At 46.7% G+C, this 15,096-nt stretch overlaps 2 protein-coding genes across 9 annotated transcripts in view; one reads left to right on the top strand and one right to left on the bottom strand.

The window, feature by feature from the left end:
• The window catches only part of ELOVL1 (ELOVL fatty acid elongase 1), a 4,833-nt gene extending 957 nt beyond the window's left edge, over positions 1–3,876 (top strand). For 2 of the 7 annotated variants that reach the window (XM_016189575.2, XM_060206068.1), the window contains exons 2-8: positions 1,604–1,663; positions 1,794–1,984; positions 2,170–2,250; positions 2,380–2,436; positions 2,527–2,632; positions 2,719–2,855; positions 3,143–3,876. In XM_016189575.2, coding sequence (XP_016045061.1) covers positions 1,618–1,663; positions 1,794–1,984; positions 2,170–2,250; positions 2,380–2,436; positions 2,527–2,632; positions 2,719–2,855; positions 3,143–3,364 — 840 coding nt within the window. In that variant the 5' untranslated portion in view covers positions 1,604–1,617 and the 3' untranslated portion in view covers positions 3,365–3,876. Of the gene's footprint in view, positions 1–810; positions 975–1,603; positions 1,664–1,793; positions 1,985–2,169; positions 2,251–2,379; positions 2,437–2,526; positions 2,633–2,718; positions 2,856–2,972; positions 3,053–3,142 lie in introns of those variants that run through there. The other 5 variants (XR_009553847.1, XM_060206065.1, XM_060206064.1 and 2 more) reach the window with 5 other exon arrangements.
• Positions 3,877–4,020: 144 nt separating this feature from the next.
• Positions 4,021–9,802, bottom strand: CDC20 (cell division cycle 20). Of its 2 annotated transcripts, none has more exons than XM_060206063.1 (10): positions 9,404–9,802; positions 9,135–9,283; positions 8,948–9,044; positions 8,680–8,808; positions 8,375–8,571; positions 8,177–8,271; positions 7,538–7,766; positions 7,263–7,388; positions 4,861–4,978; positions 4,021–4,285 (listed from the first exon to the last, which is right to left on the bottom strand). In XM_060206063.1, the coding sequence occupies exons 1-10, from the start codon at positions 9,558–9,560 to the stop codon at positions 4,104–4,106; spliced, it is 1,479 nt and encodes a 492-aa protein (XP_060062046.1). In that variant the 5' UTR covers positions 9,561–9,802; the 3' UTR covers positions 4,021–4,103. The 2 variants fall into 2 exon arrangements, with proteins under 2 accessions (XP_060062046.1, XP_007526147.1); XM_007526085.2 differs by having other exon boundaries at positions 9,380–9,800.
• Positions 9,803–15,096: the final 5,294 nt, after the last annotated feature.

Genomic DNA, 15,096 nt, shown 5'->3' on the forward strand with positions numbered 1-15,096 from the left:
GACATGACCAAAGAGGGTTGCTGGATGGACCCAGTGGTGGGTGTGAAGAACCCTGTGGTGGGTGACATGGCAGTTGTGGAAGCCTCTGTGTGCTGCTGTTTCTGACAGCTGTGTCAGAAGGTCTGATCCTCACTTAATACCTGTGCATGCCCATCTTTTGATGGAAGGACCCAGACAGACTGAGGTGCAGTAAGCTCACGGAACTTCTGCTCCCCTGGCTGTTTGGAGAATGCCTGCTTCCTTTGGGACTGTCTCAGAGTCAGTCCCCAAATATATGGGCTCTCCCTATAGTCTAGGCAGGCAGAGACGTTTGTGTCCCTATGAGCCCTCCCCCGACATTCCTTCAGGCTCTGAGAGGGAGAGGGGCCAGCTTATTAGGACCCCTCCCTCTGGGAGGGGAAGATTCTTGAGATCTCCCCCACCTTCTCACATGCCACTGGCTTCCCTGCCTCTCCCCAAGAGAGAGTAGGAATTGTACCCATTCTGAAGTGGAGCAAATTGAGCACTTGTGACTAATTAAGGAGACAGTTCTGGGTGTGAGTTACCAGCAGTTCTTTTGGGCCACAAGCTTGGGCTGGGGCTGGAGGTTTAGAAGACTTCTTGCTCAGAACCTGGAACCTTGACTCATCAGGCTGGTCCAGGGTAGGTGGGTGGTGAGTCTTGGACTTTACTTGGCTTTCTCAATCCTGGTGGGTCCTGCTCCTCCAGGCACTGACCTGTGGCCTGGACCCACCCTCTACCCCATGTGCAGTGCAGTGGGGGTGGGTGGAGGGTGGGGCTGGCTGCTACCAGATCTAGTCAGACAGGTGGAGCTGCCAGGGCTGTAGTCTCAAAGAGCCGGGCTCCAGGAGAGGAAGGGCAAGTGGAGAGCACGGAGAGCACAGAGCACAGAGAGGAGAGACTGGAGGTAAGGACCCAGGAGGGCAAAGGAGAGCCCTGGGGAGCTTCCCAGCAGAGAAGAGGAGCAATTACAGGTAGATGATTGTTTCAGAAGTGATCTTGCTACAGGCAATGCAGGGGCCAGGAGATGAGAGAGTCCTGGGAGGGGACAGGGATGACCAGGAGTCAGGAAAGATATGAAGGTGAGAGTCCCAGTAGAGGACTGGAGGATTCAGCAGAGAACAAGGACTGTTCCAGGAGATGAGCATCCTGAAAGAGGATAGGAGTAAAGGCAAGAGAGAAAGGGAGGATCCTTAGAGAGAAAAGCCCAGAACTGGAGAGGTAAGAAGAGACTGGTGGGGAAGGGAGTTGATTTCCCTATTGGTGAGAGTTAACACTTTGGACAGAGACCAGACCTGAAGAGTTCTTCTGAGTAAGAGAGGAGGGGAAGCCAGGAAGTAGAAATCTCTGGAGGGAAGTAGTGAGAAGAAGAGCTTAAGGTGTGGAGAGGAAGGGCGGAACAGGCAAGACAGGATGTGTGGGAAGCGGAAGCCCCCACCAAATTTGCCTCCTTCCATCCCTAGACCCCACCAATCCTGTCCTCTCTCTCTCTTATTCATCTGTCCTTTCTGTGGTGGGGAGTTTTCTTTCATCTGGTCTGTGGAGATAGTTGTTGTAGGACACAGTCAGCCCTGTCTGATGCTTACCTTCCATACTTCTTCAGAATCCCCAACCAGGATGGAGGCTGTTGTGAACTTGTACCAGGAGGTGATGAAACATGCAGGTAAATGTTGTCCTTCCTCCTGCTCTGGGGCCCCTGCTATTCCTTTAATGGAGAGTCCTTACAAACTATATAACCTTGTGTCTGTACATCTAGGATGATCTTTTCTGACTCTTTTGGCCCTTATTCACAGATCCCCGGATCCAGGGTTACCCATTGATGGGGTCTCCCTTGCTAATGACCTCCATCCTTCTGACCTATGTGTACTTCGTTCTCTCACTTGGACCTCGAATCATGGCCAATCGTAAACCCTTCCAGCTTCGTGGTTTTATGATTGTCTACAACTTCTCACTGGTGGCATTTTCCCTCTACATTGTCTATGAGGTTGGTCCCTGAGATGCCTAGGCTTCCATTTCTGTCAGTGGAGTAAGAGGCAGGTCATGGGACCAGAGCATGGTGTCTCCCTTCCAGAGAGCTCAGAGTCATCTCTTGTGCTGAAGAAGGGAAGGGTTTGTGTGGGGTGAGGGAGGGGCCTCTGGTGGTCTCATGGTCACTCACCTCCTTCCTAGTTCTTGATGTCTGGCTGGCTGAGTACCTATACCTGGCGCTGTGACCCTGTGGATTATTCCAACAAACCGGAGGCACTGAGAGTAAGTAGGGGTGGGAACTCAGTCATAAGCAAGTAAAGATGGGGGACAGTTTGCATTTGACATATACTCATAGTGTAGTTTAGGAAAGCTCTTAGTGTGGAGGTTCTAAGACTGCTTGGTTTTTTGCAGATGGTTCGAGTGGCCTGGCTCTTCCTCTTCTCCAAGTTCATTGAGTTGATGGACACAGTGAGTGATTATGAGATGTGAGAATTTGTGGGGAGAAAGGAATGAGAAGCCCTGGCTCTGAACCCTCCTCTTCCTCCACTCTTCCCTCAGGTGATCTTTATTCTCCGGAAAAAAGATGGACAGGTGACCTTTCTGCATGTCTTCCACCACTCAGTACTTCCTTGGAGCTGGTGGTGGGGAGTAAAAGTTGCCCCAGGTGAGTAATAAAGGCCACTAAGTGAAGGGGAATAGGCATTAGGGACCCAGTGCCTGGTTCTAACTTTGCTCATTGTCCACTCACAGGAGGAATGGGTTCTTTCCACGCCATGATAAATTCTTCTGTGCATGTCATCATGTACCTATACTATGGATTGTCTGCTCTTGGCCCTGTGGCTCAGCCCTACCTTTGGTGGAAAAAACATATGACGGCCATTCAACTGGTAAGAGGGCATAAGACCTGGCTTTGATCACTCCCAACATTCTGGATCCTACCTCACCTTTAACCCATCTCCCCTCTTCACCTTTAAACTTATGCTTGGCTACCCCCTCTTCCCCAGTCCTGTCTCTCTTTAGTTAATGTTGGATAATCAAGAGGGAATGGGGAGAAAGACACCTGCAGCACTGCTTCACACTGCAGGTGGGCACCAGACCTAAACCTGGGTTCTTATGCACTGTAATGGACACATTACCCACAGCTGCCCCCCCCCCCCTTCTTTCTCTATTCTAGATCCAGTTTGTGCTGGTTTCACTGCACATTTCTCAGTACTACTTTATGCCCAGCTGTAGCTACCAATTCCCAGTCATCATCCACCTCATCTGGATGTACGGCACCATCTTCTTCGTGCTCTTCTCCAACTTCTGGTATCACTCTTATACCAAAGGCAAGAGGCTGCCACGCACACTTCAGCAAAATGGAGCTACAGGTACAGCCAAGGTGAAGGCCAACTGAGTACCATGGCGTAGCCAGGAGCCCACCTAAGTGCCTCAGGACTGCACCTTGGGCAGCATCTGTCAATGTCCTCCCCACCTATACCTGTGACCAGGGCTTGTGGTCAGGACTGACTGAGCGGGGGACAAACTTTCCCCTCCTTACAGCTGGTACACAGGGACCACTGCTTCCGTTCCTCACCTACTTCTCCTGGTCAGCCCCCAGGAATGTGGCCTCAATGCCCTCTGACACTCCAGAGCAGAAGGCTAGAAGGGCTGGACACTTAATTCTCCCTCTTGCCTTAAACTTGGGAGAGGAACACTCAGGGCTGGCCCCCATAGGGTCTTCTGGCTTTTTTTCTCACACTGAAAAGGTCAGCAATAACCTGTCACTGTGGATCAGGCTCCCTCCATCCTACACTAAAATGGGAGCTTCTTGGCCAAAGGTCAGGGTGGGTGAGGGGCCTGGGAATACAGCCTGTGGAGGCTGCTCACTCACTTAAATCTTAATTAAACATGACAGATAAAACCACATATGCTTGTGTATGTCTGTGTGAATGGAGGAAGAGGTGGGGTACAAAGCATGCTAGCAAACAAGAGGTATGTTCAAGACTCCCACTGGACAGACACTTCTATTCTAGTTCTCTAATCACAGTAAGTCTGTTGGTACTGAGGGCATTCAAGAAGAGAGGAAGACAAGACTTTATTAGAAAAATAAAAAACAAAACAAAAAACAAAAAGCTGTGTCAATGGGTTGGTCCTCAGCGGATGCCCTGGTGAATAAGACTGCTGCTTTTGGCCGCACTGGCCTTTTCCCGCTCCCGCTTGCGTGCAGGGTCTAACTCAAAGCAGCGCCATAGCCGCAGGGTCTCATCGGCTGCTGCTGATGCCACTGTGGCCCCGTCTGGGCTCATGGTCAGACTCAGGACCCGGGCTGTGTGACCTAGAGCATGAGAAGGGAAAAAGTTAAGTGGTACATACGAATGTAGGCATATCTGTAACCTCCCAATTTTGAGTGCCACCTGCCTAACAAAATTTTGTTTTTGTAACAGCATTAAGGTTTTTTTTTCTTTTTAGATATTTTTTTAAATTTTATTTATTTTATTTTTGAGAGAAATGCAGACAGAGACACAGAGAGAAACACCAGAGCACTGCTCAGCTCTGGCTTATGGTGGTGCGGGGGATTGAACCTGGGACTTGGGAGCCTCAGGCATGAGAGTCTGCTTGCATAACCATTATGCTGTCTCCCCCGCCCACAGCATTAAGGTTTTATCTCATGTTATAAAATTCACCTTTACAGCATACAATTCATTGCTTTTTAGTATACAAAACTGAGTCCATTTCAATTAACACCAAAATGTTTTCATAATCTCATGTCACTTGCCATCACCCTTTCCCACCAGACCCTCACAACTAATCTTACACTCTTTTCTGCATTTGCTTTGTTCTAGACATTTCATTTATATAATCATACATATGTCGTCTTTAGTGTCTTGGCTTCTTTCAGTTAACACTTACCTTTGAGCTCCGCCACCTTGGCCATAGTTGGGTATTTCCATATAACTAGCTGATTCTGGGCAAAACCGTGGCCTGAGATGAGCTCCTTATAGTGGGAAGACCATAGGATGGAACACACCTGTGGAGAAGGGCTGGCTTGAAAACAACATACAGCCAACTTCTAAAATTGACACTTTTCAGTGTTAGGCAACTATTCAGGTGCCAGACTTTGACAGGAACAATCTCAGTCTTTACAAAAGCCTTGTAAAGTTAGAATCATCATTAAATGCAATTTAAAATATATTTTAAGGGGAGAGGAGGGGAAAGCAGAGGGAGACGCAGAGAGCATCACTGACACACATGTTGCTTGGGACCAAATTAGGAACTTCATGTCTGAGAGTTGAACACTTTATTGTGCCTCTTTCCCAGGATATATTTATCTAATTATACAACAAAGTTTTATTTATTATACCTGAAAAATAGTCTCATATGAGACAGAAAGACAGATAAGCTAGAGTACCATGCTGGTACTTGCAGCTCTGGGGATCAAACAAGAAACGTCATGTATGCAAGTCTGATGTATCGACTGCAGAATCATTGTTTCCTACAGATGAGGAATTAAGCAGAAGAAATTAAACAAGTTGCTTAAGGTTTACATGCAAGTTAGTAGGTTAAAGAGCCTGAATTAGAACTTTGGCTTGTGGCACTGTAGAGAGGAAACTGGAGTGGACAGTGAGAGGCCTATTAACAAGGACCTCAAATATTCTAGCCCTTATTATTATTTTTTAATTTCTTTATTGGGGAATTAATGTTTTACAATCGACAGTAAATACAACAGTTTGTACATGCATAACATTTCTCAGTTTTCCATATAACAATACAACCCCCACTAGGTCCCCCGTCATCCTTTTTAGACCTGTATTCTCCTCCTCACCCACCTGTCTTTTACTTTGGTGTAATACACCATCTAGCCCTTGTTATTATCTTTTACTCTATTTAATAGTACAGAAAGAAGTTGTGGGACATCACACCTGCAAGTCCAATACTCTGTCCACTGTGCCACTTCTCAGGCTGCTAGTCTGATTTTTACTCTCTCCCCTGACTGTATGTCTATAAACTGAAGCAGCTGTCTGCTGGCGACTTTGGAGAAAGAAAAGCCTGCGGTATTGCCTCATTACTTGTGAAACATCCCCCCTGCAGGTGGGGACAAAGGCTTGAACCCTCGAAGGGTCCCTTTGCATGGTAACATATACACTTAATTAAGTGCCCACCTGGCCCCATTCTAACCCTTTTTAGAGGATATGTTGTAGGTGACTGGGGAGCCATGTGGGGTTTAAAAAGAAGGTTATCAGACCACAGTGTAGGAGATTCTTAGAAAATCTAGGATGCTGGAAGAGGGCTGGGGAGTCAGCATAATGGTTATGCAAAAAAAGATTTTGATGCCTGAGGCACCAAATGTTGCCACTTAATCCCCAGCACCACCATAAGCCACAGCTAAGCAGTGCTCAGGTAAAAAAAAAAAAAAAAAGAAAAAAGAATGCTGGGAGACCAGTACAGTGTGCCTCCACGGGTAAGGATAAGGCTAATGGTAAGGGAAGAAAACTTTCAAATCTTGATGGCTAAGTGAGGACGGGATTCTAGGAGCTTTACCAGATTAAAAAAAAAATATTTATATCTTACTTAATTTTATTATTACTCCTTAAATGGATTATATTTTTATTTTATTATTGAATAGAGATAGAAATTAGGGGAGGAGGTAGAGAGACAGACACCTGCAGCACTGTTTTCCTACTCCTGCAGCTAGAAACCAGGGGCTTGAACATGGGTCCTGGCACACTGTAATGTGTGCTTAACCACTTGTGCCACCACTTCGCCTCTGCTTTTTTAGGTTTCAGTGTGCATTCTGCCCCTTTCAGGCAATTGAGAACACACTTTAGGGAAGAAATACTTTAACATGGGAATTATTAGGGGTGGTATATCACAGGATTCGAGAAGATCATATATTTTTTTAAAATGTTGGTCTGGAAGTAAGATTAAGAATGGAATTAGAAGTATGTGAGTTGGGAGTCGGGCTGTAGCGCAGGGGGTTAAGCGCAGGTGGCGCAAAGCACAAGGACCGGCATAAGGATCCCGGCTCGAACCCCGGCTCCCCACCTGCAGGGGAGTCGCTTCACAGGCGGTGAAGCAAGTCTGCAGGTGTCTATCTTTCTCTCCCCCTCTCTGTCTTCCCCTCCTCTCTCCATTTCTCTCTGTCCTATACAACAACGACAACAACAATAATAACTACAACAATAAAACAACAAGGGCAACAAAAGGGAATAAATAAATAAAATAAATATTAAAAAAAAAAAGTATGTGAGTCATCAGGGAATACATATAGTAAGAACCATCTGGGTATGAGAGGCTAGAAGAGACCAGAGTACCTGAGAATGGGCATCCACAGCACTCAGACAGGCCCCAGAGCAGACGTTCCAGATGCGAATGTGTCGATCACTGGTGCCCCCTCCAGTTGCCAAAACATTTGACTGCCAGGGACACCAAGCCACAGCCTAGGTGAACAGAGGTGAGATTAGCAGATACCAAGCTAGGCAAGGAGTACAGGAATGACAGGTTGACCCACTCCACAATCCCATATCCCAATAGTTCCCAGGTCCTGGGTGAGGATTTTCAGGTCCCAAAACCTAGCCGTATATCTTACTTTGACAGCCCCTTGATGCTGGGTGAATGTCTGTAGGGGAGCCCAGCCACTTTCTCCAGAAGAACTAGGCCATACATTGACCAAGTTGTCGTTGCCACCACTGGCCAAATGCCGTCCATCTGGGGACCAGCGCAGCCCACAAACTTCTTGACTGTGGCCACTCAGTGTAGCCACATGGTGTTCTGCTACTCGAACGTCATGGTGATGGATGTGACCAGATCGAGAGCCACTGGTGGAGGGAAAATGCATTATCAGGTTCTGTAGCAATATCCAAAGCCACCAGCAGACAGAGCTGCTTCAGTTTAGAGACATACAGTCAGGGGAGAGAGCAAAAATCAGACTATCAGCCTAGTAAGTGGTACAGTGGATAGAGTACTGGACTTGCAGATAAGACATCCCAAGTGAGATGCCTTCATCAGGTGTGCCAGACTGATGCCCTGGTTCATTAATATATTTAAATCTAGGACCTAGTGAGGGTTATATTGTTATGTGGACATGTTATACATGACAAGCTATTGTATTTTACTGTTGACTGTAAACCATTAATCTCCCAATCAAGAAATATATATATATTTAAAGTCTTTGAAAGAAAATAAAGGTCATAGGCCAACTTTGCCAAAAACTAACAAAACCACTGACCTGGACAGGATATAGCTATTCCAAGACAGAGAGCCCACTCGGGCAGAATGACTGGTCATATTTCGAAGTCGTTTCTGTTGTTGCACATCCCATAGCTAAAGATAAAAAAGACAACTAGGATCAGAGCTTGAAACTAGGCATTAGCATCCTCCTGCTGGGCCTGGAAGACAAGAGCTGCAGCTCTGGGGCAAGTCTCACCTGCACTTCAGCACTGCTGGTGCCCACAGCCAGGTAGTTGCCTTCTTTGATCCAGGCCACAGAGGACACATACTCCCCAGGTTGCTCCATCTGCAGCAGCTGCAGGATGTCACCAGAGCTAGCACTCCACAAGTACACACTGTTGTCCAGAGCCACAGCCAGTACATTTCCAGAGCTCCAATCTACAAGGTTCAGGTCTGCCAGAGAGAAAAAGCAAGAGCATGAGTGAGCTTCCTTGTATGCCTGGTTTCTGGGCCGCCTCCCTCCGCCCCCCCCCCCCGAAAAAAAAAATAGGCAACCCTTACAGTAGTCATTTCGGATTTCGGGAGCGTCCAAGATGCGGTCCGGCAGGGAAGGAATATAACGGCACGTCTTCCGGCTGGAGCCAGGTGTGGCCTTCTGGCTATACAGCACTTTCAGCCTATTCTGGTAACCTGTGGTGAGGGAGAGGGTCAGGGCCACAGGAGGAGCAGAGACCCCGCCCCCTTCCCTCGGTGTGGGGTGGGAGGAGCAGGCCTGCATCCTCCTTCAGCCCGGGAATGGGGCGACCTACACCTCAACTTCAGTTCTCACCTTCTGGGGCATTCTGCGGTTTTCCACTGAGTCGAAGGATCTTGGCTTCCTCCACATCGAATCCGTTCAGGTTCAGGGCCCAGGCTTTCTGGTGTTCCTGGCACAGAAGGGTGGGGAGGGGGGAGGCGGGATGAGATGGTCTCCACAAAGAGCAGAGAAGGGCCCTGCGCCCCTCCGCGACACGTACCTTCTTGGTGGGCGTCTCGCTGTTCTCAGGCTGGTTCTCCTTGCTCAGGAGGAAGCTGGCCACCTCCATCTGGGAGGTGCTGCGCTGGGGGATGTAGCGGTCGCCACCCGGCTTGCTGGGGGTGGTCTGAACCTTAGAAGTGCCTTTCCCTGGGCCAGCGGGGTGGGGGAAGAGGCCTGTCAGGCCGGGAGGCCTCAGTCGGTAGCTCCCTCTCCCTCCCCGGGAGCACGTCGCACCCTGCTCACCAGGAGTTCGCCCCGGAGTCCTACCGGCGCTATGGGATCGGTTGGCGGCCCGCATGGGCGACGGGGCCGGCCCCGCGGCGTCCTTGGCTTTGCGCTGCCAGCGGGCGGGCGGTGCATTAGGGATAGGGGCGTCCAGCTTAAGCAGCGACTGCAGATCGCTCTCAAACACGAACTGCGCCATAGCAGCGTCTACAGGGAGTGGGATCCCGGCTCTAGGTGGCCGCCGAGCCCTGGAAGGAGACTCGACGGTCTTCTGGAACCGAGGCCCACCCGCCGCGGCGCCTTGAGGTCTAGCAGTCCTGACTCAGGCCGACACAGCAATCTCGCAGGTACACGCTCAGGTTCCAATTCCAGACTGAGGTAAAGTGGCTGAAGCTTCTTAAACTCTCCGCCCCGAGCACTCATTGGTTCCTTCAAAACCCAACCGTCTCAACCGTCGCCCTCGCTCATTGGCCCCTATGTGGGTGGGTCTTCCGGGGGCAAGTTACAGATCTCACGAGATCTTGGCTCTGAAGCATGATTTGAAGGCGTGTTCCTGGGAACGCGAGTTGCAAAGCCAGAAGGGCGGGTCAGAGTGCCGGGGAAGGGGCGGGGCCTGTCTGGGGCGGGGCCGGGACGGTGTGGGGCGGGGCCTACGTTTCCATTCATTCCTCTGCTTACCTTTACCCGCTCCGCAAAAGGGAATGTGGATCTCCCCTGTAGATGGACTGATGGACGGACGGATGGATGGTTAATTTTTACCAGAGAAGGATACAGAGAGAGAGAGAGAGAGACCAGAACACTGCTCAGCTCTGGTTTATGCTGATACTGGGGATTGAACCTGGGACCTCAGAGCCTCAGGCATGAACGTCTTTTACATTCTCTCCCCAGCCTTCTGGTTCGCATTTATACCTAAGTGCAGAACTCAGTGGGGCGATCTAAAGCACTTGAATCAAGGCTGGGAGAGAGGAAAAATAGGCTCCTAACAGATGGGAAACAATGGGCAGGAAGGAATTGAGAGACTTAAGAGCAGAGAGGCCAGAGCTAGTGAGTATCTACTGTTTGCTTAGAAATTAGCAGTGCCCAGGAAAACTGTTAGGAAGTAGCATATACATTACATTTTCTTAATGGCTTTTTGTTTGTTGTTTTGCAAATGAGGAAGATGACTCTGAATAAGATTCTTAAGATCAAGAAAAAGGATCAGGATTCAGAAATGCCTATCTGAGAGATAAGATTGGCGTTCCCAGTGTAGTTTATGTCCACAGAGCTTTGCAGTGTTGGCATGACAATCTTTTGCATAACCGTTATGATGTCTCCCCTGTTCTTTTTTCTTTTTTAATTAAAAAGATTTATTTATCAAAGAGAGATGGAGAGAGTGAGAAAGAATAGATGGGATAGATAGCATAAGGGTTATGCAAAGATTCTCTCATGCCTAAGGCTCCAAAGTCCCAGGTTCAACTCCCGACACCACTATAAACCAGAGCTGATCAGTGCTCTGGTTAGAATCAGAGTGCCACTTGATAAGCCCAAGTCCAACCTGGGAATCTCATACTGGAAAGTCCAGTGCTTTTGGGTTGAAGAGATAAAGGTTATGCAAAGAAATTTATTTATTTCTAAATATTTATTTAAATAAATTTATTTATTTCTAAATATTTATTTATTTATTCCCTTTTGTTGCCCTTGTTGTGTTTTATTGTTGTAGTTATTATTGTTGTCGTCGTTGCTGGATAGGACAGAGAGAAATGGAGAGAGGAGGGGAAGACAGAGAGTGGGAGAGAAAGAGAGACACCTGCAAACCTGCAAACCTGGTTCACCACTTGTGAAGTGACTCCCCTGCAGGTGGGGAGCTGGGGCCTGGAACCGGGATCCTTATACTGGTCCTTGAGCTTTGCGCCACGCCCACTTAACCCGCTGCACTACCCCTGGACTCCCAGAATTGATTTATTTATTCATGAGAAAGATAGGAGAGAAAGAAACAGCCATCACTCTGGTACATCTGCTGCCAGTGATCGAACTCGGAATCTCATGGTTGAGAATCCAATGCTTTATCCGCTGCGCCACCTCCCGGACCACATGCAAAGAAATCTTACGCTTGAGCCTCCAAAGTTTCAGGTTCAATCCCCACACTACCATAACCCAGAGCTGACCAGTGGTTAAAAATAATAATAATAATACAGGGGGAGGTAGATAGCATAATAGATATGCAAATAGACTTTCATGCCTGAGGCTCCAGGGGATTGAACTGGGAACCTTAGATATAAAAGTCTAATGTTTTACCAGTGGAGATATTTACCCGGCTGCATGAAGACCTTTTCAGACAAACAATGGTTGCGAGGATTCACTACCACTAAACCAGACCTACAAGAAATACTAAAGAAACTCAAGTAAAATACATTATTATTTTTTAATTTTTTATATTTTTAATTTATTTTCCCTTTTATTGCCCTTGTTTTTTATTGTTGTAGTTATTGTTGTTGTTATTGATGTTGTCATTGCTAAATAGGACAGAGAGAAATGGGGGGGAGAGAAAGAAACCTGCAGACCTGCTTACCTGTGAAGCGACCCCCTGCAGGAGGGGAGCCAGGGGCTTGAACCCGGATTCTTAAGCCACGTGCGCTTAACCTGCTGTGCTACCATCCGATTCCCATAAAATATATTATTTCCTAATGATAAAGATATTAGGAGAGAGAAAGAGAACTAGAGCATCACTTTGGCATATGTGCTGCATGGGATTGAACTCAGTACCTCAAGCTTGATAGCCTGATGCTTCATTCACTAAGCTAGTCACCTCCCAGATTACTGCTTGGGATTTATTTATTTATTTATTTAATTTTTTTTTTTTTGCCTCCAAGGTTATTGCTGGTGCTCAGTCAACGACTGCCACCTCTCCAGATTCAAAGGAGATCTCGAAACTTTACATCAGGCTCAACCTGACGCTGTTGACTAGCTACGGAAGAAGGGCAAACGCTAGAAGAAGTGCCTGCACTATGAATCCACTGCTCCTCGAGGCCATTTCCCCCCCTATTGTTGTCCTTGTTATTGATGTTGTTGGATAGGACAAAGAAAAATCTAAAGAGGAGGGTAAGACGGGGGGGGGGGGTTTGGGGGGGTGGAGAAAGACACCTGCAGACCTGCTTCACCACTTGCGAAGCAACTCACCCTCTTTGTAGGTGGGGAGCCAGGGGCTAGAATCGGCATCCTTACTCTGGTCCTTGCTATTCACGCCATGTGCACTACAGCCCGGCACTATTTATTTATTTATTTATTTATTTATTTATTTATTTATATTGGGGAATTAATGTTTTACATTCAACAGTAAATACAATGGTTTGTACATGCATAACATTCCCCAGTTTCCCATAGCAATACAACCCCCACTAGGTCCTCTGTCATCCTTCTTGGACCTGTATTCTCCCCACCCACCCCACCCCAGAGTCTTTTACTTTGTTGCAATATGCCAATTCCATTTCAGGTTCTACTTGTGCTTTTTTTTTTTTTCCTGATCTTGTTTTTCAACTTCTGCCTGAGAGATAATCCCATATTCATCTTCTGTTTCTGACTTATTTCACTTAACATGAATTTTCAAGGTCCATCTAAGATCGGCTGAAAACGGTGAAGTCACCATTTTTACAGCTGAGTAGTATTCCATTGTGTATATATACCACAACTTGCTCAGCCACTCATCTGTTGTTGGACACCTGGCTTGCTTCCAGGTTTTGGCTATTACAAATTGTGCTGCCAAGAACATATGTGTACACAGATCTTTTTGGATGGATGTGTTGGGTTCCTTAGGATATATCCCCATTATTTCCTTAGATAATGTTCGGATGTTGAACTCGTTGTTTTGTGCTTCACCCTCTGGAGGACTTTTAGCTGGACTCTTGTCCTGGTTCGATTCTCCAATATTTTTTCTTGTTGTTTTAACCATTTTATATATTATGTTATGAGTTCCCTTTATCAGTACTTTTCAGATTATTGATCACTATTGCCTGGATTGACTTGTGTCTAAGTAAGTTAATTAAAGGGTTCACAGTGGTAGACATTAACAGTTGTTTCAATCCCTTAGTTGGAGCTCAGTGGTTTAAAAACCTCTTTTTTTTTTCTTCCCTGTAGGCTATGGGAGCCTGAGGGCTTTTAAACTATCAGTAGGCTTCTTAACTTAATCACTGACTCCTGAGCAAGAGATAAAGCAGGGTGTGGCAGAGATAATCCAGTGGTTATGCAAAGAGACTTTTACAGCCCCTCAGCTATGCCACCAAGGTATAGGTCTTTTCCTGAGTTTCCTGGTTAGATCTCTGTCCCCTGGTGTCCCTCCCTTTCACTGCTCCAGATTCTGAGGGTAGTAGCAATGGAGACTCAGAGTTGCACTTGGTGAGTCTCTGGGGAGTCCTCTCCTCCCTTATGCTGTCCCCTTGTTGGTGGAGCAGACTGGAGGTGGTGTCTCAACTGATAAACTGCTGAACTGTTAGCAGTTACTTAATCTCTCCTTAGGCTCCTCGCTCCTCTGTGTCACCAGCCACATGTGTTTGTACTCACCAGTGATTTACTGGGTTCCTGTGGTCATTCTAGTCCTGTCTTGTTTCAGTCCCAGGTGGTCTCCTTTGGTATTCCTAGTTGATCAGGGAGAGGAGAGGAGAGGAGAGGAGAGAAAGCGATCTGCTGCTCGTAGCTCCGCCTCTGAAAGTCTTCATTTATTTTCTGCCTGGATGATCTGTCAAGTTGAGAGAGTGGGTTGTTGAAGTCCCCTACTATGACTGTGTTGCTGTTGATATATTGCTGTAGCTCTTTCAGTAGACATTTGATGTATTTAGATGGCTTCTCATTGGGTGCATAGATGTTAATAATTGTTAAGTCCTCTTAATTGACTGATCCTCTGAGCATTAAGTAGTGTCCATTTCTATCTTTTTTTAATCTTATCTATTTTAAAGTCTATCGTGTCAGATATGAGAATAGCTGTTCCTGCCCTTTTTTGTGGGCCATTGGCTTGTATGATAGTTTTCCATCCTTTCACTTTAAGTCTGTGTTTGTCTTGTTGAGTTAGGTGGGTTTCCTGTAGACAGCATATTGTTGGATTGTATTTTCTGATCCATCTTCCTACTCTGTGTCTTTTAATAGGTGAATTCAGGCCATTGGCATTTATTGATATCCAAGATTGAAGATATTTTAACGCCATTCTTGTAGAGTCTTAGAGTGTTCTGATATATGTCCTATTTTTGATGGTCTGACTGTTTATAGAAGACCTTTCAGAACTTCTTTCAGGGCAGGCTTGGTGATAGTTGATTCCTTCAACTGTTGCTTGTCTGAGAAGGTTTTGATGCCTCCATCTAGTCTGAATAACAGTCTAGCAGGATATAGTATTCTTGGTTGAAAACTTTTCTCATTGAGCACTTGATAGATATCTTGCCATTCTCTTCTGGCCTGTAGTGTTTGTTTGGAGAAGTTTGCTGCTAATCTTAGGGGTTTTCCTCTGTAGTTGACTCTTTGTTTTTCTCTTGCATCCTTCAGGATCCTTTCTTTATCCTTATTCCTTTCCATCCTAAATATGATGTGTCTTGGTGTCTTTAGGTCTGGGTTAATTCTGTTTGGGACCCTCTGGGCTTCTTGAATCTTTATGTCTTTGATGTTGTTCTCTAGACTAGAGAAGTTTGCAGCTATTATGGCCTGAAGAATGCTTTCTTCCTCTCTCTCCCTTTCTTCCTCTGGTAAGCCAATAATGCGTATATTGTTTCTTTTGAAGT

Source organism: Erinaceus europaeus, chromosome 13, assembly GCF_950295315.1.
Source record: "Erinaceus europaeus chromosome 13, mEriEur2.1, whole genome shotgun sequence".
Taxonomy (NCBI): domain Eukaryota; kingdom Metazoa; phylum Chordata; class Mammalia; order Eulipotyphla; family Erinaceidae; genus Erinaceus; species Erinaceus europaeus.

Bases quoted from the DNA above. Each gene is read 5' to 3' on its own strand.
- CDC20 (XM_007526085.2), bottom strand. From the start codon at position 9,560: ATGGCGCAGTTCGTGTTTGAGAGCGATCTGCAGTCGCTGCTTAAGCTG. The intron at 8,572-8,679 runs GTAAGGGTTGCC...TCTCTCTGGCAG, and splicing joins CGAAATCCGAAATGACTACT to ACCTGAACCTTGTAGATTGG. The intron at 7,389-7,537 runs GTAAGATATACG...CTGTTCACCTAG, and splicing joins AGCATCAAGGGGCTGTCAAA to GCTGTGGCTTGGTGTCCCTG.